The sequence below is a fragment of the Clupea harengus genome, chromosome 1, assembly GCF_900700415.2.
Source record: "Clupea harengus chromosome 1, Ch_v2.0.2, whole genome shotgun sequence".
NCBI classification, from domain to species: domain Eukaryota; kingdom Metazoa; phylum Chordata; class Actinopteri; order Clupeiformes; family Clupeidae; genus Clupea; species Clupea harengus.
In genome coordinates, this window is record NC_045152.1 from 31,770,079 (window position 1) to 31,791,528 (window position 21,450).

At 46.4% G+C, this 21,450-nt stretch overlaps 1 protein-coding gene across 5 annotated transcripts in view; it reads left to right on the forward strand.

Moving 5' to 3' along the window:
* Nucleotides 1-21,450, forward strand: part of spag9a (sperm associated antigen 9a) — a 32,679-nt gene that overhangs the window by 2,710 nt on the left and 8,519 nt on the right. Inside the window, exons 2-22 of one of the 5 annotated variants that reach the window (XM_031576431.2) lie at nucleotides 905-1,025; nucleotides 3,358-3,428; nucleotides 3,702-3,790; nucleotides 4,967-5,117; nucleotides 6,896-6,979; nucleotides 8,873-8,993; nucleotides 9,688-9,781; nucleotides 10,174-10,295; nucleotides 10,879-10,890; nucleotides 11,578-11,635; nucleotides 11,995-12,147; nucleotides 12,270-12,321; nucleotides 12,948-13,093; nucleotides 13,830-13,886; nucleotides 15,811-15,987; nucleotides 16,941-17,070; nucleotides 17,400-17,486; nucleotides 17,973-18,122; nucleotides 19,134-19,296; nucleotides 19,761-19,982; nucleotides 20,385-20,580. In XM_031576431.2, the coding sequence (XP_031432291.1) occupies nucleotides 905-1,025; nucleotides 3,358-3,428; nucleotides 3,702-3,790; nucleotides 4,967-5,117; nucleotides 6,896-6,979; nucleotides 8,873-8,993; nucleotides 9,688-9,781; nucleotides 10,174-10,295; nucleotides 10,879-10,890; nucleotides 11,578-11,635; nucleotides 11,995-12,147; nucleotides 12,270-12,321; nucleotides 12,948-13,093; nucleotides 13,830-13,886; nucleotides 15,811-15,987; nucleotides 16,941-17,070; nucleotides 17,400-17,486; nucleotides 17,973-18,122; nucleotides 19,134-19,296; nucleotides 19,761-19,982; nucleotides 20,385-20,580 (2,456 nt within the window). The remainder of the gene's footprint in view (nucleotides 1-904; nucleotides 1,026-3,357; nucleotides 3,429-3,701; nucleotides 3,791-4,966; nucleotides 5,118-6,895; nucleotides 6,980-8,872; nucleotides 8,994-9,687; nucleotides 9,782-10,173; nucleotides 10,296-10,878; nucleotides 10,891-11,577; nucleotides 11,636-11,994; nucleotides 12,148-12,269; nucleotides 12,322-12,947; nucleotides 13,094-13,829; nucleotides 13,887-15,810; nucleotides 15,988-16,940; nucleotides 17,071-17,399; nucleotides 17,487-17,972; nucleotides 18,123-19,133; nucleotides 19,297-19,760; nucleotides 19,983-20,384; nucleotides 20,581-21,450) is intronic. The other 4 variants (XM_031576436.2, XM_031576444.2, XM_031576447.2 and 1 more) reach the window with 4 other exon arrangements.

A 21,450-nucleotide genomic window follows, 5' to 3' on the forward strand; every position in this document is an offset into this window, starting at 1 on the left:
TTATTGTCAATGATACCCCTTGTGTTCATTTAGCCTACTGATCTGCCTGCTGATTTTATTGTCAATGATACCCCTTGTGTTCATTTAGTCTACTGATCTGCCTGCTGATTGGTGAATGTAAATGTGAGCTGCCTCGTGAGCAACTCAAGCTTGATTGTGTGGATTGACAGTCCATTCAATTTCAACAGTTAATTTAGCACTTCAGCGTTTGCACTTTTTCAGAGGACAACATTATGCTGCACCACTTTCTGTTGACTCTATTAGGAGTGGTATTGGTTCATTCAGATGTATGCTGCAGTATTCATCTAAGATAGGAAAAGAACACACATTGTCTTTCCCTGATAAGGCTGACATTAGAGGTTGTTATTATTTTTGGGAAACCTGACATTTTGTGACATTACAATTACATTCCTGGAGGGTGAAGATGGCGGGAAGAAGTGCATTGTGGGCTAGTTGTTGGGACAGGATGTTGCATCTGGACGCACAGTCGTAGTGGGCGGCATTCCGGAATTTAGCCGGCAGACAAAAGACTTCCAGAGTTTCTATCTGTTGGATCACAAGCATTTTCCAGACATCCTTGTGTGACACTTTTGTTTCCGCCAAATGTTTCCTGTCTAGAGTGGTGTGACAGGAACATCTTGATATTTTAATATATTAATCACTTGCTGTATGGTATTTTCCAGATAGCTTATGCGTACTTATGTTGTAATAGTGCAGTGTAGTGAAGAATTATGCAGTTTAAACCTCTTAATTATCATGCTACATACAAGTATCAAACTACTGTAGCTCTATTTCAGTGTAACATGCATGTAATCACGTTTCTAACATGTCTCACCAAAGGCTGACCAGGTTTTTCTCCTCTCTGACCCTCTGTCGTGTTTTTCTGTTGTTGTGGTCTGAGCAGAAGTTCATTGAGTTTGAAGACAGCCAGGAGCAGGAGAAGAAGGACCTTCAGAAGAATGTGGAGAGGATGGGATCTCAATCTCGCCAGCTTGAGCTCAAGATCAAGAACTACGTCGACCAAAGTTAGAGCATCCCTCAGTCTCTTCACTCTGTTTTTTTTTCTTTATTCCTTCTTCTTCATTATTTTCTCTAATTTCAGATCACATTGTCCTACTTTTAGAATGTATTCCTCCCATGTGGTTTTAGCCGAGTGTAGGCTGCTCATCTTTGCCATTGATTTACTGTGTATTTTTTTGACACGCTGAGGGTGATCTTAATTGGATTACTGGATTAGCTGTGCATTCATCCTCTCACAGTGGCTAAGATGCAGTATCTCCCATTTGTGGATTTAATCGTGGTGTTGGGAATCGCGGTGCACATTGAAGTCGTCACGGCACAGTTGTCATACCTTTACTGTAAAGCTCTCCCATTTACTCTCCATGCACATAGACCCAGTCTCCACGGAGACCGAGTAATATGTCAGTACATCCACCACACACACAAACACACACACACACACACACACAAACACACACACACACACACACACACACACACACACACACACCCTCTGGAGAATGATTGATGAGTGTTCCAGCACAGCTCAGGGCCAAGTGTACGGGGATCAGAGTCCGTCATTGCATCACAAATCACCCACTCCCAGTTTCCCTGTGTTAACACGCCCGTTAGAAAGGGCCCGGACTATTGCCAGGGTTGGGCCTCCAGACAGGCATGCATGGGAGAGGACTAAAGCTGTGTGTGGGCTTGTGGCCAGAGATGCGTGTTGTGTTGTGGTTGGGGAAAGAGTTCAGCCCTGCTCTCCCTCATGCAACAGAACTGGACTCCCTGATCACCTCAGAAATCAACACTTAGGCGTCATGTGTATTTGCCCAAATCCTACCTCCCTTTACTTTGGTTATTGTCTGTTTGGCAGGTATTGGTTTTGCCAGTTCTGAAAGTGCACATATGACAGGAGAGTCACATATGAAAGGGTGAAGCAAGGATCGTTTGGAGAAATGGACTCCCATATTGAAATGCCTGCTTGGCTCCAAAGAGGCCTGTGTGGTTTTACACATGTATATATTCATTTAAACTCCTCCAGAGATCATCTTAACCATTGTGTCTACACATAGCCCTGTTGCGTAAGTCCATGTCCCTCTCCATTCTTCTCTCTCTCTTTAGTGGTGAAGGTATAAAGAGAACATTAGCATGAAAATAGTTTTTTTCATGAAAAAATTACATTAGTGTACGAGGAGATGCTGCTTGAATGAAGATAAAGGAGACGGCTTAGCTAGTTGGCCACATGAAGACTCAAGAGGCAGAACTCATAGATCATCCTATTATGGTTGCATATGATATTGTAATAAGCATTTAGTTATGCAGACACCAAGACCACACGACCTTTGGTGTTGCAGCTCAGGTGTTTGTCCACATAAATCTTCGTCTCGCAAGTCTGGAGTGAATGTGCCCCCTCTGTGACAGGATTACACATTTTGGGGACGGCTGGTTTGAGCTCTGGCTCCACAAGGCAATTTGATTGGTCAGGAAATGACAATATGATTTAAACTCCAGAAAAATAGTTGTCACCATACTTTCTAGCCCTAGGATAATGTTTCCTGCTGGCCTCATTTGACAGGTGTGAGTAAGCTCTGCGCTGCCACACACATTTGCACTGATATTGTTTATTTTTTTATTATCTGCATATTGTCTGTATGTTGTCTGCAGTGCCTGTATACTGTCTCACTTGAGAGTCACCAACAGCCGTAAACAAATTCTGCAATCGTCATATTTTGTATAATAAATAAAAACTGATTCAGATTCAGAACGTTACAGTAATGAAAAGCTAAGTTGGGCCGCTGCACAGGGAAATTGACAGCGTACAGCATTCACTACGCAGGGCTTAGTTTAAACCCGGCAGCTCATGGCGGGATTATGTCTTTTTGTCACCCCGCGACTCGAGCCCATTTGAAATCATTTAGGAGATTACCAGGCAGCCCACATCAAAAGGAGAACGGGACCTAAAGCTTTGCTCCCGTTTAACAGAGGGCCCCCCCCCATACTCAAACACACACACACACTGAAACAGTCTCTGTCACTCTCATACCAATTGCTGGTAATGTCAATGTCTGTGATGTGTTTATCTGTATCTGGACTTTGTGGTAGCACCATGTTATACCAGTAGAGCTTTAAGTGTTCCTGTAGCCCTACTGTTGTTATGGTGTAGGCCATGGGTTTGCTACCCAGGGAGCGCATGTAAAAGCTGGAGATATCTGTGCTGTAAGTCGCTCTGGGTAAAAGGGTCTGTTAAATGAAGAAGTGTAATGTGAATGTGCACCGAACAGTGTTGTGTGAGTGAGTCTCTCTCTCTTTCTCTCTTGTTCTGTCTCTCTTTCTTCCTCTCTCTGTCGTGGGCAGTCAGCCGGCTGGAGGAGCGCGAGGCTGAGTTGAAGAAGGAGTTTAATTCACTCCATCAGCGCCACACAGAGGTATGCTACTGGTAGAGCTATGTATGTGTGTTTGTGTTTGTTTGTGTGTACACATGCGTGTGGGTGTGTATTTGAATGAGTTTGTGTGTGTGTGTGCCCACGCACATGCCTGTGGGTGTGTGTATTTTAGTGTTTTTGCACGTGTTTGTGCTTGTGTGTGTGTGAGAGAATGTTGTGTGTTTGTGTGTGTGTATGTGTGTACCTATAAACACACGTGATATTCTTAGCATTTATTTGTTTATTTGCTATGTGTTTCTCATGTGTTCTCCACAGATGATCCATAACTACATGGAGCACGTGGAGCGTATTAAACTCCAACAGAGCGGAGAAGCGTCAGACACAGGAACTCTGGGAAGAATTCGGTAGGACTGCTGAACCTCTACAATACCAAACGTTTATTACATACATACGCAGCATCAGTTAGGGTTAAATCATACCAAACATTGGGCTATGAGCAGTTTGGTTTGAGGTTGAGGTTGAAGTTATTTGCTTCATCCCAAGTGACAAGAAGTCGCTCCCTGTTACAGTGATATATAGTGCTACCCAAATGGTGTTGATCTAATCATGGAAAATGAACATGGTGCGACTGTGTTGCGGCGTGGTTTCAGTGCACAGTTCACATCTTCTTTAGGAGGCTTACTGAGGACACAGGCAGTGGGTGGTGTAGAAGGGGCAGATTGAGACTAGTTGGCAGGCTGTACAGTGATTTCACCCTGCCCTGCTGCAGAAGAAGTCACTTACAGGGTGGGGGGGGGGGGGGGGGCAGGGGTGGTAGAAAGCGAGAGCGTGCGTGTCTGATTCATGCTGTTGTTGGCTATAGTGAGCCCTCTGTACTCGATGTCTGGGTTTGTCTGTGAATATGTGTCAGTTAGTGAGAGCTCTGACCCTTCCTCTAGTGTGGGTATGTAAATGTGTGTCTGTCTATGCCCATATGTGTGCATTTGTGTAGAAGTGTGTGTCTGTTTCAGTGGGAGGATGATGATATTAAACTCACCTACTTTGAGCTAGCCTTTCTTCCGCCTCCCCTGGTTCCCTGCTACCCAGCGCCCAGAAGCTCTGGCCAGGCTTAACAGCCTCTGCAGGGGGCCTCTGTGGCTCTCTCCATAAGTCTTCATCCACCATTCCGCCACAGTATCCTCAGGAGTGTCACTCTCGCCTTCACGCAGTCTCTGTTTTAGGCCTTCGTCTCTGAAGTATTCCAGAACACTCCGTGATTTAGGTCAGCTCTGTGCACTGAGCTTTAAGGCTCAGCTAAATGTATTTTTGAAACAGTCATCGATCAAGGAGTTGTTTCAGAGGGTATGGTTTATGTGTGACCACCTTGGCCAAATGAATGGGCTGTTACACGGCGGCTTTCGTGGTTTGTGGAATAAGGTGTGCAAATAGAGGAACATAGCTTGCCAAAACCTTGACTTTAATGCCTCTAAGGAGGTTTGCCAAAGTGATGCTGGCATATCAGGTTTCTTTTTAATTTTCCCTCTGTCCTCATTTCTTATCTCAATTACACATGTTTGAATCCTTTCTTTTCTTCTCACCAGGAAAGAGCGCCCCCTGTCTTTGGGGATCTTCCCCACGCCAGGCGGGAACGCTGCCCTCACCCCCGAGGTGCTCGGAAGGGGCGAGACGCCGGGTACGGAGGGCTGGAGATTCAACGACCTCACCCACCCACGCTCCAATGCCAGCCTCAAGGTTGGCACAGCTCACCATGCAATTTCTCCCCCAACACCACCCAACCCATAGATGGCAGCCATCAGGATCAGTAATACCAGTTCCCAGCTGTAGAAACACGTGGAAAATAGACCACCAGTTTACCTAGGGTCATGAAAAAGATGATGATAAATTATGTGGTACTTTCAATGGCAAAGGGTTTGCGTAACCTACAAAATATGGTGGCAGTGACCATGCAGATTGGAGAAAATGTTTTGGTTTTAAACTAAGCTGAATTTTTTAAGTTTTTAAAACTTAAAAAATGTGTTACATTTTCTGTGAGGGTGTTCTTTGCCAAGACTACAAAATGCATTCTGCATACTTATCTAGGAAGCTCTGAGGTTGAAATGAGAGAGGGAGAGAGAGTGTGTGTATGTGTGTGTTTGAGGGTCTTGGCTAAAAAAAAGAAATAGAGACCGTATGTGTATGAGAGAGAGAGAGGAGAGAGAGAGACTTAGAGACAGACAGACAGCGACTAATTACACAGACATACACACACAAACATATACACACTTACTCACTCACTCTGTCTCTCTCTCACTCCTCTCTCTCTCACACACACTCTCTCTATTTCTTTTTTTACGAGGACTTTCAAACACACACGCTCATTCAGACAGACTGACCGAGCTAAAGTCAGTGGAAGGAAGCTCAAACAGCCTGAGTGTAACTGATTCTTGAGTGAAATGCTAATCAGGTCTCTTTGGAAATGCTAATGGGCGGTGAAGTCCGTCAGCTGCAGCTCGGTTGGAGTCAGTTAGGACAGAAAGGCCATCATCTCCATTACTATTGGCCCTGTTTCACCTTTGTGTAAAGTACTGAATAACTGTCAGATCGTTGCATTAGGACAGGGAATATCATCTGGGCTACACTGAAATGCTGCCATAGTAACAGAAAGCAGGAGAAAACCAGGGATGTTCTGTAGAGTATAAAGATAGCTTAGGTCTCTTATTTAAAGACTGGTGAATCTTCCAAAATGGCTGCCTCTGAGCTATCTTTAGTGTAAATCACTGTAACATGTTTTTTAAAGAAGACAACATGTAAGAAGACAAAATGTAAGTAGTTGTTTTAATACGCTGTCAGTGTTCTGGTGCAATACAAAGGAGTGTCTTGGTCAAAGTCCCATCACATGAGGCACATGAGTTTACAAGTGAGGGTTGAAGGTTCACAAAAGCACATCTGCAGCATACAGCATTGTTCAAGCATACATCTTATGGTCACATCCACTGCTTATAATCCTGGGACTCCCAACTGTGGTGATTAACACTTGTGTGAAACCATTCAGAAGAACCAACTTGTTGTTTTATATTTCCGTTTTAATCATTTGATATTTATCCATTAATGGCAATTAAAATGATTGGCTTGCAAGTTTGATTCCTCTGAATGGTTCAGTGCTCAGTGTTCAGGCTTCAGCACTTTTATCCCTGGAAAAGGATTCAGATGCTTCTGAAAGTTATAAACTCGTCTCCTTTTTCGTCTCAAAGCCCTGGGTTTGAGCTCCGGACGCACACACTAAGGGGTGTAACCTGCCCAGGTCTGTGTTGCGGTGCTATGCTTTCACTGCTGCATCTTCAGAGAAATATCTTCCTTCTCCAAATCGCAGTCACAACAAGCCACCAAAGCTGCACACAAACACAAACACACAAGGTGGTGTAACCCGCCCAGCACAGGTGTGTGTTTTTTTGTGTGATGTTTACCACCGCTGCTTCTGAGAAGAAAAAGAAAGAAAGAAAAAAAAAACATGTGCTGTTCTCTCCCCTCAGCAGCTGGAGGAGGAGGACTCCCAAAAGCGGGAGGGTAAGAGGGCGCAGGAGTCTTGGGGAAATTCGCTGGCAGACGACTGCAAGGTAGCTGCATAGTGGTGGTGCACTCCACTACCGCCGGCGCCAGGGCGCCCTAACCATAGTAGCAGCCGCAAGCTCCAAGTGTCACTGTTCAGTGTCCCAGTGCCGTGCCGTCCTCCTTGGTTCTCATCGTCTGTTCTATTAGCCAGAGACTCCTGCTAGTGCTTAGACTGGGGCTGTATGCAACCATGGGGGTGTTACTGAAGCATTCTAATTGGGTCCCGTAGGAAAACCCGATTCGGCTCCAAAATAACAAGATCATCAAAGTCAGAAATGATCAAGTCAAGCAAAGAAAAAAGAAAATCACATGAAATTGTATATTTGGTGGTTGCATATAGCTCGCTGATTTAGTGTCACAATTTTTGCACATTGAGTTCATTGCATGATGCTTCATTCTTATGCCATTTTAGTTCTTATCACTCATGCTCTTCTTCTTTATTTTGCGCACTAATCACATCAGTACCAGCTACCTGTGGTTGAGTAGACAGAGTGCTGGCTACTGACTGGGTATTGATTTATTCAACAGCTGTGTTTGTATTGCACTGTAACAAGTCCTCTGGGCTTACGTGAGAGAAATGTGTCGTGGTTTGATTTTTCTCATTGGTGTGCTGCTGATTGTGTGTCTCTGCTAGAACGTGTCTTGGTGTGTAGTTTGTCTTTGTCTTTGTGTGAATAGTCAGCACACTGTCGAAATAGATTTGTGAAAGTGTCCTGTCTGTTCTTAGTGTTTCAAGTCTTTCTGTGTTGCTTAACATTGTTTAGTGTCTAAATGGTCTCCATTTTACCAAACCAAAAGCCAAAGCCAACCAAAGCCCAATACTTAATGAGCATCTGTGAAAATACATGATGTTAGTACTAGCAATTAGAAGTGGGAATTGCCACAGAGCCGACAATATGATACTATTGCGATATTTGGGCCATGATACGATATTATTGCGATTCAACGATACAGCATGTATTGTGATTCAATTCTGCGATACAATGCGATTTATCTCTCCCATATCATCTCACTTGAATCTTCCCATTGAATTATGTCAAACTAAATTATCAGATTTTTCTGAATAGAATAAAATAACTCGGTCCTGCATCGAGCATTCTGAACACACAACATGTTGAGGATTACTTTAAGATACTTTGTATGTGGAATAGAATATCCCAACTCAATTCTTCAATAAACACATACACTAGTGGAAGACTAAACTAATATAACTTTGTGTGATTTGACCATCCTATAAAAAATAAATATACATTCCCTTAAGCAACTTCAAATAATTTAAATAACTTCAAATAAAGTTATAAATGTAATGTAATGCGCTGTAAATTTGTGTTCAAGAGAAGAAGAAGGTGTTGCGCCATCTTGTGGACTTCAGAAGTAATGTTATCAGAGTAGTATTTAACAAAATAAAATAAAAGTCATGATATCAAGTAAATAAATATTGATATTTGGCGCTGCTGTATCGATATAATAGTGTGCCGAAAAATATCGCAATACTACACTGTATCAATTTTTGGTCCCACCTCTCCTAGCAATTGACCGACTTTCTACATGGCAGTCAGGCTGGCTCTCTTGCTAATCACATATCCCATGTAGAAAATGAAAGGTTTGTTATCAATGCCTGCATTTTAAAAAAGAGCCTCAACACCAGTGACTACTATGGGCATTGGCTGTCTGTCTCTCTCAGTGTCGCACTGTGGCTTGTGTGTGTTCTTTTTCGCTGCACTGTCTGTGTGGAATGTTCTTGGATCTTGGTGTTAAAGCTGGATTGAATCCTGGGCTGCCTTTGTTAGTTTGGTCCATGTAATGTGAGTGTGTGTGTTTGGCTGTGACGTTTTTCTTCTGTCCCCTACACCTGTGTGCTTGACTCTGCCCCTTGACTTTGTGGCTCGTTGTCACAGGACGAGCTATCCGATTTGACCCCGATGTCCACCACAGCCTCGGAGCTTGGGGATGGTCCGGACAGGAACAGCAAAAACATGGAGGTGCCAGCCGCCCCCGGAACCAAGTCAGTTTCCATCGGTGAGTCCCAGACACTTCCTACCATTCACCAAGAGGAACCCTTACCAGACATTTACTAGATGGCAGACAACTCTGGAATGGTTCCATTGCTCATCAGTCAACAGACTGGCCCAGAACTGTTCAAAGTCAGCTGCTGTCTAGTTGAGTTCTAGCTGAAGGTTCCGGTTCATGACACGGTAACTGAATTCAGATGGTTCCGGTTCATGTCGGGGTAATTCAAATCTGATGTTTCCTATTCATAACATGGTAACTCAAATCTATTGAATCCCATTAAAAACAGGGTAATTCAAATCTGATGTTTCCTATTCATAACATGGTAACTCAAATCTATTGAATCCCATTAAAAACAGGGTAATTCAAGTCTGATGTTTCCTATTCATAACATGGTAACTCAAATCTATTGAATCCCATTAAAAACAGGGTAATTCAAGTCTGGTAGTTCCTACTCACAATAGGGTAATTCAAATCTGATGTTTCCTAACCATAATGGGGTAAACCAAACTAATGGTTCCTGTGCTATTCATAATAGGGTAATTCAAATCTCAATAATTGCTGCAATCCAGCTCCACTTCTCTCACCATGCAAATCTAGTTAAGGCAGTTAATGAAACATAATTGCTGTGGATTGGCCAGAATCAGAGGATAGATTTTTTCGCAGGAGTGTTTAGTAATGTTGTCTGTATGCCTGTGTGCAGGTTTGGCTGATAATGAGGACAAATCCGATGTGCAGGCCATCATCGAGTCCACGCCAGAGCTGGACATGGACCTCAGTGGCTACAAGGGAGCCAGGTACCACACACACACACACACACACACACACACACACACACACACACACACACACACATGCTCTGCATTTCCCTCTGGGTGCCAGGTACCACACACACACACACACACACACACACACACACACATGCTCCGCCTTCCCCTCTGTACACAGTGGTTATACTGATTATGCAACAAATTGGGGAGGTTGCCAAACTGTGGCTAGCGTTAGCCTGATAAGGTTTTGCATATCTTTATTGCTTTTAAACTATGTCTGTGTGTGTGGTTGTGAGGTCTTTACATATAAAGAAAAAATCAAAGCACTTCAGGTTCAGGATGTTAAGAGTAAAATATTATATTATATATTATTATATATATCCTAATTTTTTTTTTTAATGTATGTTTTTTTCCTGCAGCACACCGACTAAAGGCATTGAGAACATAGCGTTTGATCGTAACACAGAGTCCCTGTTTGAGGAGCTGTCCTCCGCTGGCAGTGGCCTGATCGGAGATGTGGACGAGGGGGCCGACCTGTTAGGTAAACATGTCTCCTCAAACCCCTCTGAGACTCAGCCACAACATGCCTCAGTGTCTCTCAGGGGGGACAAATGCCAGGTCTTTGAAGTGCTGAAATTTGTGGGATTCATTTTCATTTGATTTAATGTGGAGAATTGAATGTAGTGTTTTATATTCAGTTGTTAGAGTTAGACAGTAAAACATTTAGGAATATGAAATCTGTCAAGCGTCAGCCCCCACTATAACAAATTGTTTTTTAAACTTTTTTCCCCTGTGCAGTCCTACGAATATAATATCCCTCTCGGGACAGTTTGTCTAACCCCTCCACCACAACCTAATCTGTCACTTTGACATCATTCAAAGACACGAGATAGGCAGTCTTCAGATACACAGACAGCAGAAGTAGATCCATCTGGATCAGTGAAAGCTCAGATAACTGAATCAGTCCAACCTGTGTGATCCAGCTGTGAACCATTAGCAAACACAGGTGGCCCCCTCAGGCTGAGATGAGAGTGTGTGTGTGTGTGTGTGTGTGCGATGCTAACGCGGGTGTCTCTCTTCCTGCTTTGTCCTATCCTCTGGCTCTTGTTTCCTCCCCCTCCCAGTGGAGTACTCTGGTGTGTATGAGTTCTGCCTCTTCCTATCTTTCTTTCCTCTGTGTGTTTGCCCACCCCAAGCATGCCTATCCCCATTCATCATTAATATCTTTGACTTTACTTGAGTCATTTGGTGGCGTGCCATTTGATGTCATTATGTATGAGTAACGCTATACCTTGTCAGCTGAAAGGTAGAATGGTTCTTAGCTGAGCCAGATAGCCAGAGATGTTTGGGTTGTTGTGTTCTGTTGTTGTTGTTTGTTTGCATGTGTATTTGAAAGCAGTGTGTTTCTGCATGCCCTCACAATTTACCCACAACTTCAGGTTGCTCTGAAACCATCTCCTTGTGAGTTTAGAGAGTGTATTGTCATGCATGACTTTCCGGTCACGTACCTCACAATTTTGATTTTTCTCATTCATGTCTTAACCTCCATGCTTCTGTCGTCTAACTCGGATTGCATGGGGCTTTTCAGTCCACAATATACTGGGTAAGACTTCCTGTCCTCTCTCTCACCCATCCTGTGGATAGTGTTCTCTTGGACAGAGTACGTGTAGGAATCAGTGTTTGTTTGTTTGTGTCTTGGACTTGGCCTCTCCAGATGTAAAGGTTTGCACCGCATCAGTTCATAAGATTGAAATCCTGAAAGGCAGACCCCTGACGGTAATTCAACCAGTAGAGAATGACTCAGTATATGTTGCTGTCTGCAGGTATGGGTCGGGAAGTAGAGAACCTAATTCTAGAAAACACACAGCTGCTGGAAACAAAGTAAGACCTGTAATATTTCCCTTTGCATTTGTATAGTATGTGATGATATGTCTTGATATGTCATATGATAGTAGACATTTCATATGCCATAAATCCATGCACTATATAATATTACGTAATATTATCCTCTTATAAAACAAAATAGAATGTCTTATGGAGTTGTGTATAATTTTATGGGGGGGAAGTGCCTTGCTAAGATTTTTTTAGTTTTTGTATGGTCTTCATTGACTAGTGTAACTCCTTGTTGATTAGTGTCTAATGTTGATGAATCGTGTAAAAAGGAAAGAGGACTGCAGAGCTCTCTGGGTGTCTGTCGCGTGTTTTGGGAGCTGACAGTGTGTCTGTCTCTGCCCCTGCAGAAATGCCCTGAACGTGGTGAAGAACGACCTAATTGTGCGCTTGGATGAGCTGATCTGTGAGAAGGAGGGGCTCCAGGACGATCTGGACGCTGTGCTGGAGGCCAAGAGCAAGCTGGAGGAGAAGAACAAGGAGCTGGATGATGAGATGAAGAAGTGAGTCCCTCCCTGTTAAGGCTTCATAGCGCCCTCTGGTGCCCAGGAGCCCCATAGTCAGCAGTTGCTCGAAATCTTTTCCCTGTGATGTTGTCAGATACTAGATCTTTGTTTCTGTCCAGGATGCGGGTGGAGACTGAGGAGGCCAAGAAGAAGACCACAGATGAGGATGAGGTGAGTTTGTGCCACAGGCAGCCGTGTGTTTATCAGATCTCAGATCAGTATTTATCAGAGTAAAGCAAAGACCAACTTCAGAACTTGCCATCCCTATCAGCACTCCAGTACTACGTTTTAGGATGGACCCCAGTGTGTGAAACTCAGGGAACGCCAGGTACGAATATACTTTTTGAGTTTTATTTACACTTTCGTAAATCTTAAAAAGTATATTCGTACCTGGCGTGTTCCAGAGCCCTTCTCCAGTGCTGGGTCCCTTGACTTTTCTAATGATCTTACTATGCTTCAGTGTGTTCTCACTGTACATACAACTAATCAGAATCAGAAATGGGTTTATTATTTTTTTTTTTTAAAGATTGTTTGCCTTAGATCGGACAGTACAGTGAAGAGAGACAGGAAATTAGCTGGAGAGAGATTTGGAAATTACCGCGAGTCAGATTCGAACCCGGGTCCCCGTGGGCGTTCAGACCCATTGGTGGTCGGGGATGCTGCTACTTGAGCCAGCTCCCCCCAGAAATGGGTTTATTATGAGTCACCCTGGCATCCGTCCCAGTGTGTTGTATTCACTGTATGTGCATTGTGACGGAATGGTCCGGACCCTCATGTGGTGTGTGTGTGTCTTCCAGGAATGGGATGTGCAGAGTGACGTGACGACGGCCCAGAGGAAGCGCTTCACGCGGGTGGAGATGGCCCGTGTGCTGATGGAGAGGAACCAGTACAAGGAGAGGCTCATGGAGCTGCAGGAGGCCGTCAGGTGGACCGAGATGATCCGGTAGGGCTCGCCAGGAACTCCATTATATACGCGGGCGCGCGCGCACACACACACACTCACACACACACACACACACACACACACACACACACACACACTTACATACACACACGTGCACGCACACACACACACACACTCACACACACACACACACACACACACACACAGACACACACACACACGTGCACGCACACTATCTTTCACACAGACAGACATGAACACACACACTTGCACATTCTCTCTGTCACACACACTCACACACGCACGTTCACACACATACACATACACACACACACACAGACACACACACACACACACTCACACACACACACACACACACACACACACACACACATTCACACACACACACACACACACACACACACTCACACACACACACACACACACTCACACTGTACTGTTTTTACCATGTCACCTCTCAAGCAAAGTGCTGTGAGAAAAGATATATCTGAGTGACGGGAGCATTCAAATATTGCTTTATCCCCAGTCTCCTCATGCTGTGTGCCCTTCATAGTACTGTTCCTGTTTGGGCTCCAGAGAATAATCCCATGTCTGAGATGGGACCTGACCTGAGCCTTTATCCAACTACACAGATGGCTTTGTTTGTGATTAAACTGCACTGTGTTTTTCTACTTCCCTTTGGTTCCTGCTTTAGTACTACTTACTAAGAGTCTATATCAATTTGTTTTTGTTTTTGTTTTTTGTTTTTCTGCAGGGCTTCACGGGGTAACCCTGACACCAGTGAGAAGAAGAAATCCAGCATCTGGCAATTGTAAGTTCTTCGCTTCGCAACACCACCTATGCTTATAATGGACTGCATACCCCTGTGATGGCTTACACGTGTCAAACATCAGGCAAATTTATTTTTTGAATATATATATTTTTTTAATCACTGTTTTCTGCAGCATGTAGGTGAACCCTTTGACCCCCATCCACTTTTAACAGTAGGCACGAAGCACCAACTTGAGAGGCTGTATTTGGGAAATGAATGAGGTCATTCATTCATTAAAAGCTCTGCATCAAATATGTAAAATGCAGTGAGAGGCATGTTCATGTTTAGGATCAGGTTGTGAACTAAATTCCTCACGGTGAGCTCTCAGCCTGGTGCTTTATGGAGATCTTTTGCTTCTGCTGACGACCCCCTTCAGCTCTCCCTGTCCCCCTGTGTTACTCCTCCTCACCCCGCTGGAGAAGGATGTCTCACTCAGATAGGCTACGTTTGCTCATGCATTCGATCCTCAGGCTCTAGATTGGCCTATAAAGTTGTGCAGTTTTAAGTAAGCACATACTGGCCATTTTCATTTCCATTCCATTCGACCATTTCATTCGAGTGGTCGTCGTTTTATAAATGGAAATTAGCCAGATCTACCAACTGAATAGGGTGAGCGCATGGACGGATTAAGAAACCACGGGCCCCTGGGCCTGGACATGTTGAAGGCCCCCCCCTCCGCGAAAAAAATTATTGTGCGCCCGCAAAACACGCACGCACGCACACGCACACACAAACACAACCAATGTGTTGGATTTTACGGTCGAATTAGATACTTTGGCTATTGTATTGGGAAAGTAAACAGGTCAAAGTTTACTCTGTAACATCCAACTTCGGTGAGGTGTGCACTGCCCTGCTATTGTTTCTGACATTACATGTGACAGGGCAACAGCCGAGTGATTCTTTTCCAAATTGAAACTGATTAAGACCTACCTGAGGGGCAGCATGGGGCAGGAGAGGCTGAATGGGCTGCCAATCCTGTCCATTGAAAAATCAATTCATGCATCACCACTTTTATGTTTGAAAGGTGTCGTCCGGCAGGTGTAGCCTACTGTGCCTGCTTGTAGGTCTTGACTTTCAGATTCTGCGCCTAAACTAGCTATATCGTATCGTCTCATCACATGATCAAATAGAGACTTGACATTGGACAACAAGATACATATTACCCAGCAATCATCATTGCATATCTGTATATGACAAAAATAACAAAGAAAATAAGAAATGATTAATTTAATTTAATCGTTTTTTTAATAGTTTCTATAGTGTATGTACGATAAGCATACAGTATAATTTTGTTATAGATTGCTACTGATGATTCCCCCTAAAAATGATGAAAACCATGACAGAGACAGGTTTGCCATTTTGAGGGAATATATAGCATAAGGTATCCTCAGCACTCCCAAAAACACAGCACAGGTACACTCAATTAAAGCCATTAGCAAATGAATAAAATACACCTTTTTCAACCACAAATAAGAGATACATAACAGCGACTTCACGCAGAGGCTCTGGCCTAGGGGCCCCCCGAGCTCATGGGCCCCTGGGCCTGGGCCCGGTAGGCCCGTTCGTTAATCCATCCCTGGGTGAGCGCATGGATCAGTTTAACCGTTGTCTTGGAGGCTTTATAAAAAAAAAAAGAATCTGTAGGCTGATTGTGTGACGTGTTTTTGGCTGGAGTACTTCCATAAAGCCAGCAGAGGGAGCTGTGTTTGCTTGCACTGTGACACCCCCTGTGACGTGTTTCCTTTCCCAGGATGCTTTGTGTGTGAAGTCTGCTGGTGACCCCCGACCTGCAGTTTTTATCCCGCCTGTCGATCTGTTTGTTTTTCCCCTTTCTTTCTCTGTCTCCCTCTTTCCGCCTCTCTTTCCCATTCTCTATCCTTCTCTCCATCCCTCTCTCTTTCTCTTCTGCCTCTCTGCCTCTCAGCTTCAGCCGGCTCTTCAGCTCGTCGGGCTCCACGACGACCAGCCCGGCCCTGAGGAAGACTCCGGAGCTGGGCTCCAACGTGAAGTACAACGCCCCTGGCTCCATGATGAGGAAGAGCAGCACCTTCTCGCAATTCCCCACCGAGAAGTCCAAAGCCTTCGACTTCCTCAGCGAAGGGTGAGTGAAGGAGGCCGAAGAGCCAGACGCCGATGAGCCATGCACACACATTTCATTTGTTCTCATGATTCATCCAGCAATTATTCACAGTTTTCCATCCGGTGATCATGGGAGGAGCAGTAACAAAGTGGAGATGTGAAAATGTCTCTCTTCCTGAGGGATCATGCTCCCAGCAATGTCTACCTAATCATGTGTGTGTGTGTGTGTGTGTGTGTGTGTGTGTCTGTGTGTGTGTGTCTGTGTGTGTGTGTGTGTGTGTGTGCTCCCAGCAATGTCTACCTAATCATTAGGTAGACATTGCTGGGAGCATGATCCCTCAGGAAGAGAGACATTTTCACACCTCCACTTTAGTTCCTAATCCAACTTTGTAATTTCACCAAGTTTATGTATTGCATGTGTGCAGTTGTCCTTTTCCATATATATGTATACTTGTGTGTGTGTGTGTGTGTGTGTGTGTGTGTGTGTGTGTGTGTGTGTGTGTGTGTGAATGTGTGTGTGTGTGTGTGTGTGTGTGTGTGTGTGTGTGTCTGTGTGTGTGTGTCTGTGTGTGTGTGTGTGTGTGTGTGCTCCCAGCAATGTCTACCTAATCATTAGGTAGACATTGCTGGGAGCATGATCCCTCAGGAAGAGAGACATTTTCACACCTCCACTTTAGTTCCTAATCCAACTTTGTAATTTCACCAAGTTTATGTATTGCATGTGTGCAGTTGTCCTTTTCCATATATATGTATACTTGTGTGTGTGTGTGTGTGTGTGTGTGTGTGTGTGTGTGTGTGTGTGAATGTGTGTGTGTGTGTGTGTGTGTGTGTGTGTGTGTGTCTGTGTGTGTGTGTGTGAATGTGTGTGTGTGTGTGTGTGTGTGTGTGTGTGTGTGTGTGTGTGTGTGTGTGTGTGAGAGAGAGGGAGTGTGTGTTATGCATACCTGTGTTGACGGCTGTGCCACCTCCTGTCAGGCTGGACCCGTGCAGCTCCCCGTCCCGGCGGGAGATGAAGCGCTCTCAGTACCGCGAGGTGAAGGCCCACGTGCAGAAGGAGGACGGGCGCCAGCAGGCCCACGGCTGGAGCCTCCCCAGCAAGTCCAAGGTCAGAGACACACACACACACACAAACACACGCACACGCACACGCACACGCACACACACACACACACACACACACACACACACACACACTCACACACACTCACACACACACACACACACACACACACACACACACACACACACACACACACACACACACACACACACACACACACACACACACACACACACACACATACACACACACACAGACACACACACAGACAGACACATTCACACACACACACACACACACACACACACGCTTTTTCTTCTTTTTTTACCGTTATGTTTGTGAACTTCACCCTTCTCTCTCTGTCCTCTTCTCAGGCCACGAATGGAGGACAGGTTGAGAATAAGAACTTGCCTGTTCCTGTGTACCTGAAGCCCCTGGAGCTCAAAGATACTGCCATGAAGGTGAGGAGGTGTGGAGGTGTGGAGTCAGGGACGGCTCCCCCCCCCCCCCCCCCCCCCCTATGCCACAGATGATAATAATAATAGTACATCACATTTATATCGCGCTTTTCACAGTTGATCCAGATGATCCCTTAGGCTGAGGAGTCGGGGACGGTTCTCCCTCCCCTATGCCACAGATAATAATATTAATAATCACATTTATATAGGGCTGTTCACAGTTCTCAAAGACGCTTAAATGATCCAGATGATCCCTTAGGCTGAGAGCAAGGGTTCAGAATGGCCAAAGAATGGTATCTCTTCCTTGATTGGTTGGATTATGTTCAAGAGTGAAACACTGAAACACCCATTTTGGTAAAGGTGTTTTTGTTAAGCACTCTATGCTGACTGGCAAGGGTTAGACTGAAGGCACATGTGCCCGTGCATATGTTCTGATGGTGGCTGAACGTGAACGGGTGACCACTCTGTCCCTTCCCTCCCTCCCTCCAGGTGTGGTGTGCGGCCGGAGTCAACCTCTCAGGAGGTAGGCTCCGAGACGGGAGCCCCCTGCTGGCGGAGAGCGGCGTAGCAGAGACTGATTGTCTCAAACAGAGGAAAGGTTCCCAGAGCAGCCTGGACCAGCTGGAGCAGCAGCCACAGGTGAGTCATGCCCACTCCATGCCTACTCCATGCCCAATCCATACCCACTCCATACCCACTCCATACTCACTACACACTCACTACACACACACTCCATACCTACTCCCCCCTCTGAGCCATGCCCACTGCCCCCTCTGTGCTCAGCAGGCTCAGGTGAGTCATGCCCACTGCCCCCTCTGTGCTCAGCAGGCTCAGGTGAGTCATGCCCACTCCCCCCTCACGCCCACTGCCCCCTCTGAGTCATGCCCACTCCCCCCTCTGAGTCATGCCCACTCCCCCCTCATGCCCACTCCATGCCCACTCCATGCCCACTCCCCCCTCTGTGCTCAGCAGGCTCAGGTGAGTCATGCCCACTCCCCCCTCACGCCCACTGCCCCCTCTGAGTCATGCCCACTCCCCCCTCTGAGTCATGCCCACTCCCCCCTCATGCCCACTCCATGCCCACTCCATGCCCACTCCCCCCTCTGTGCTCAGCAGGCTCAGGTGAGTCATGCCCACTCCCCCCTCTGTGCTCAGCAGGCTCAGGTGAGTCATGCCCACTCTGAGTCATGCCCACTGCCCCCTCTGAGCTCAGCAGCCTCAGGCCAGGGCTTCAGCATAGTGTGAGAGGAAAAATGGGACAATATTGTAGTTTTCTAGCTCCTTGTGTTTCTTGCTCCTGCTCCGTATGTATGTATTTATAAGGTTAATGAGTGTTAAAATCTGTGTGTGTGTGTGTGTGTGTGTGTGTCTGTGTTTGAAAGTGTGTGTGTGTGTGTGTGTGTGAGAATGTGCATATGTGCTCATATGTGCATATGTGTGTGTTTGTGTGGCTGTGTGTGTGTGTGTGAGAATGTGCATATGTGCTCATATGTGCATATGTGTGTGTTTGTGTGGCTGTTTGTGTGTGTGTGTGTGTGTGTGTGTGTGTGTGTGTGTGTGTGTGTGTTGATGTGAATGTGCATATGTGCTCATCAGAGCAGAGAGGAGTGTGATCGCGTAACAGTGTGATGGTGGTCTCTGTGTGTCCAGCCGGAGCAGGACCCCCAGGCGGAGATGTCCAGCCGCGTGTGGCTCTGCGCCAGCACCAACTCGGCCACCAAGGTCCTGATCATGGACGCCAGCCAGCCCGGCACGCCGATGGAGAGCTTCTACGTCTGCAACTCCCACGTGCTCTGCATCGCCAGCGTGCCAGGTCAGAGTTCACACCGTCCGTAACCCAGCCCTGCGTGGCGCGTGCCGCTCAGGGCCGTCAGCAGGTCCAGCGGGACGAGTTTAGTGATGTTTCGGGGATAGCTCTGGTTTCTCCGACACTTCCAGGAAAAAACTATTCTAACTTAAAATGTATTTTCTGAAGCTATGTTTGTGTGCGTGTGTGTGTTTGTGTGTGCGTGTGCGTGTGCGTGTGTGTGTGTTTGTGATATATGCATGTGTTGTTCCTTATCTGTATGGGTTTTTCAGCATATGCTTGCTTCTGTGTGTGTGTGCATTTGACTGTTTATTAAAATGTGTGGGTGTGTGTTTGTCTGTTGTCTATTTGTCCCCAATGTGTGTGTGTGTTTGTCTGTTGTCTATTTGTCCCTAATGTGTGTGTGTGTTTGTCTGTTGTCTATTTGTCCCTAATGTGTGTGTGTGTGTGTTCTGCGTGATGCTCCTCAGGTGTACTGGAGTCGGACTACCCCGCTGGAGAGGAGGTGCCTCAGGACCTGGAGGCGGGGCAGGGGCAGGGGCAGGGGGAGGGCTCTCTGTCGGGCTCGGTGGGCTCTGGGGGCAGCGACGGGGCGCTGAGCGGCGTGTCAGCCGTGGGCTGCACCTCTGAGGGGCCACCAGGGGGCGCCACGTCTCAACCCGGGGGATCCCCAGCAGGGCACAGCCCCAGAGGTGAGCGCACAAACCCACGGGGAAGGGTCAGCAGCACGCAGGAGAGAGAGAGAGAGCTGGAAGTTCTGCATCTGTAGATTCACCCAAGACAATCATATTACTAGCAGAAGGGTTGAAAACATTTCCATAGTTTTTTCCCAGCCATTTTCGAATCAGATCTTTACACAGGGCAGTACTGTCTGGATTGGAAACGTAAATAAAAAAGGATTACTAAACGGCACTGTTGGAATGGAGTAGTATCAGATCAGGAGTAGTTGGTGCTCTTGAAAATAGTCCACACACCAGACCACAGTATTCAAGGGCACCCAAGAAAGTAATTAAGCAGAAAGAGGAAAGAGAGTTCATTCGAAATCTGGTCTACAGCCCCTCTCTACAATGTCTGACTGTCCCGCTGTCCTGCAGTGAATCTCTCCAGGGAGGCCAGTCCGGACGAGGACGGCGTGGCCACGGCCGAGGAGGCGACAGAGGCCACGGAGGATGAGGAGGAGGGCCATGGCGCGGAGCCCAGCCAACCTGGCATCTACACGGAGCACGTGTTCACCGACCCGTTAGGTGCCCAGCCTACGGAACCCAACTCAACCACAGACACACAAGCCAGGTCAGAACCGCTGCAGTTAAACAAAGCTGGGCAACCAAATGGGCCAGATGGATGAGCGCATAGCATAGCATAGCATGCGCTAACTATGCGAACACACACACATGATTCATACAGATCCATATGGTCTATTTGTACACCCAATCTCTGGAAGCCTTACCAGTATTATTATATTCAACGCTTCTTCACTGTTTTTTTTTATTGTGAATGTCTATGGTTGCGTTCATTGGAAGCTTTGCAGACATGCAGTTGTTGCTTTTGCGTAAATGTGAAGCTGAGGTTCAGAGGCAGTCTAGGTCCTCACTGCCTCTTCTCTCCATCCCTCCCTGATCTCTCCTCTATCCCTCTCCTCCATCCCTCTCTCCTCCATCCCTCTCTCCTCTCTCCTCCATCCCTCTCTCCTCTCTCCTCTCCTCTCTCCTCTCTCCTCCATCCCTCTCTCCTCTCCCCTCTCCTCTCCTCTCCTCTCCCCTCTCCTCTCCTCCATCCCTCTCTCCTCTCTCCTCTATCCCTCTCTCCTCTATCCCTCTCCTCCATCCCTCTCTCCTCCATCCCTCTCTCCTCTCCCCTCTCCTCTCTCCTCCATCCCTCTCTCCTCTCTCCTCTATCCCTCTCTCCTCTATCCCTCTCTTCTCTTTCCTCCATCCCTCTCTCCTCTATCCCTCTCTCCTCTCTCCTCCATCCCGCTCTCCTCTCTCCTCCATCCCTCTCTCCTCTCTCCTCCATCCCTCTCTCCTCTCCCCTCTCCTCTATCCCTCTCCTCCATCCCTCTCTCCTCTCCTCTCTCCTCTCTCCTCCATCCCTCTCTCCTCTCTCCTCCATCCCTCTCTCCTCTCTCCTCTATCCCTCTCTCCTCTATCCCTCTCTTCTCTT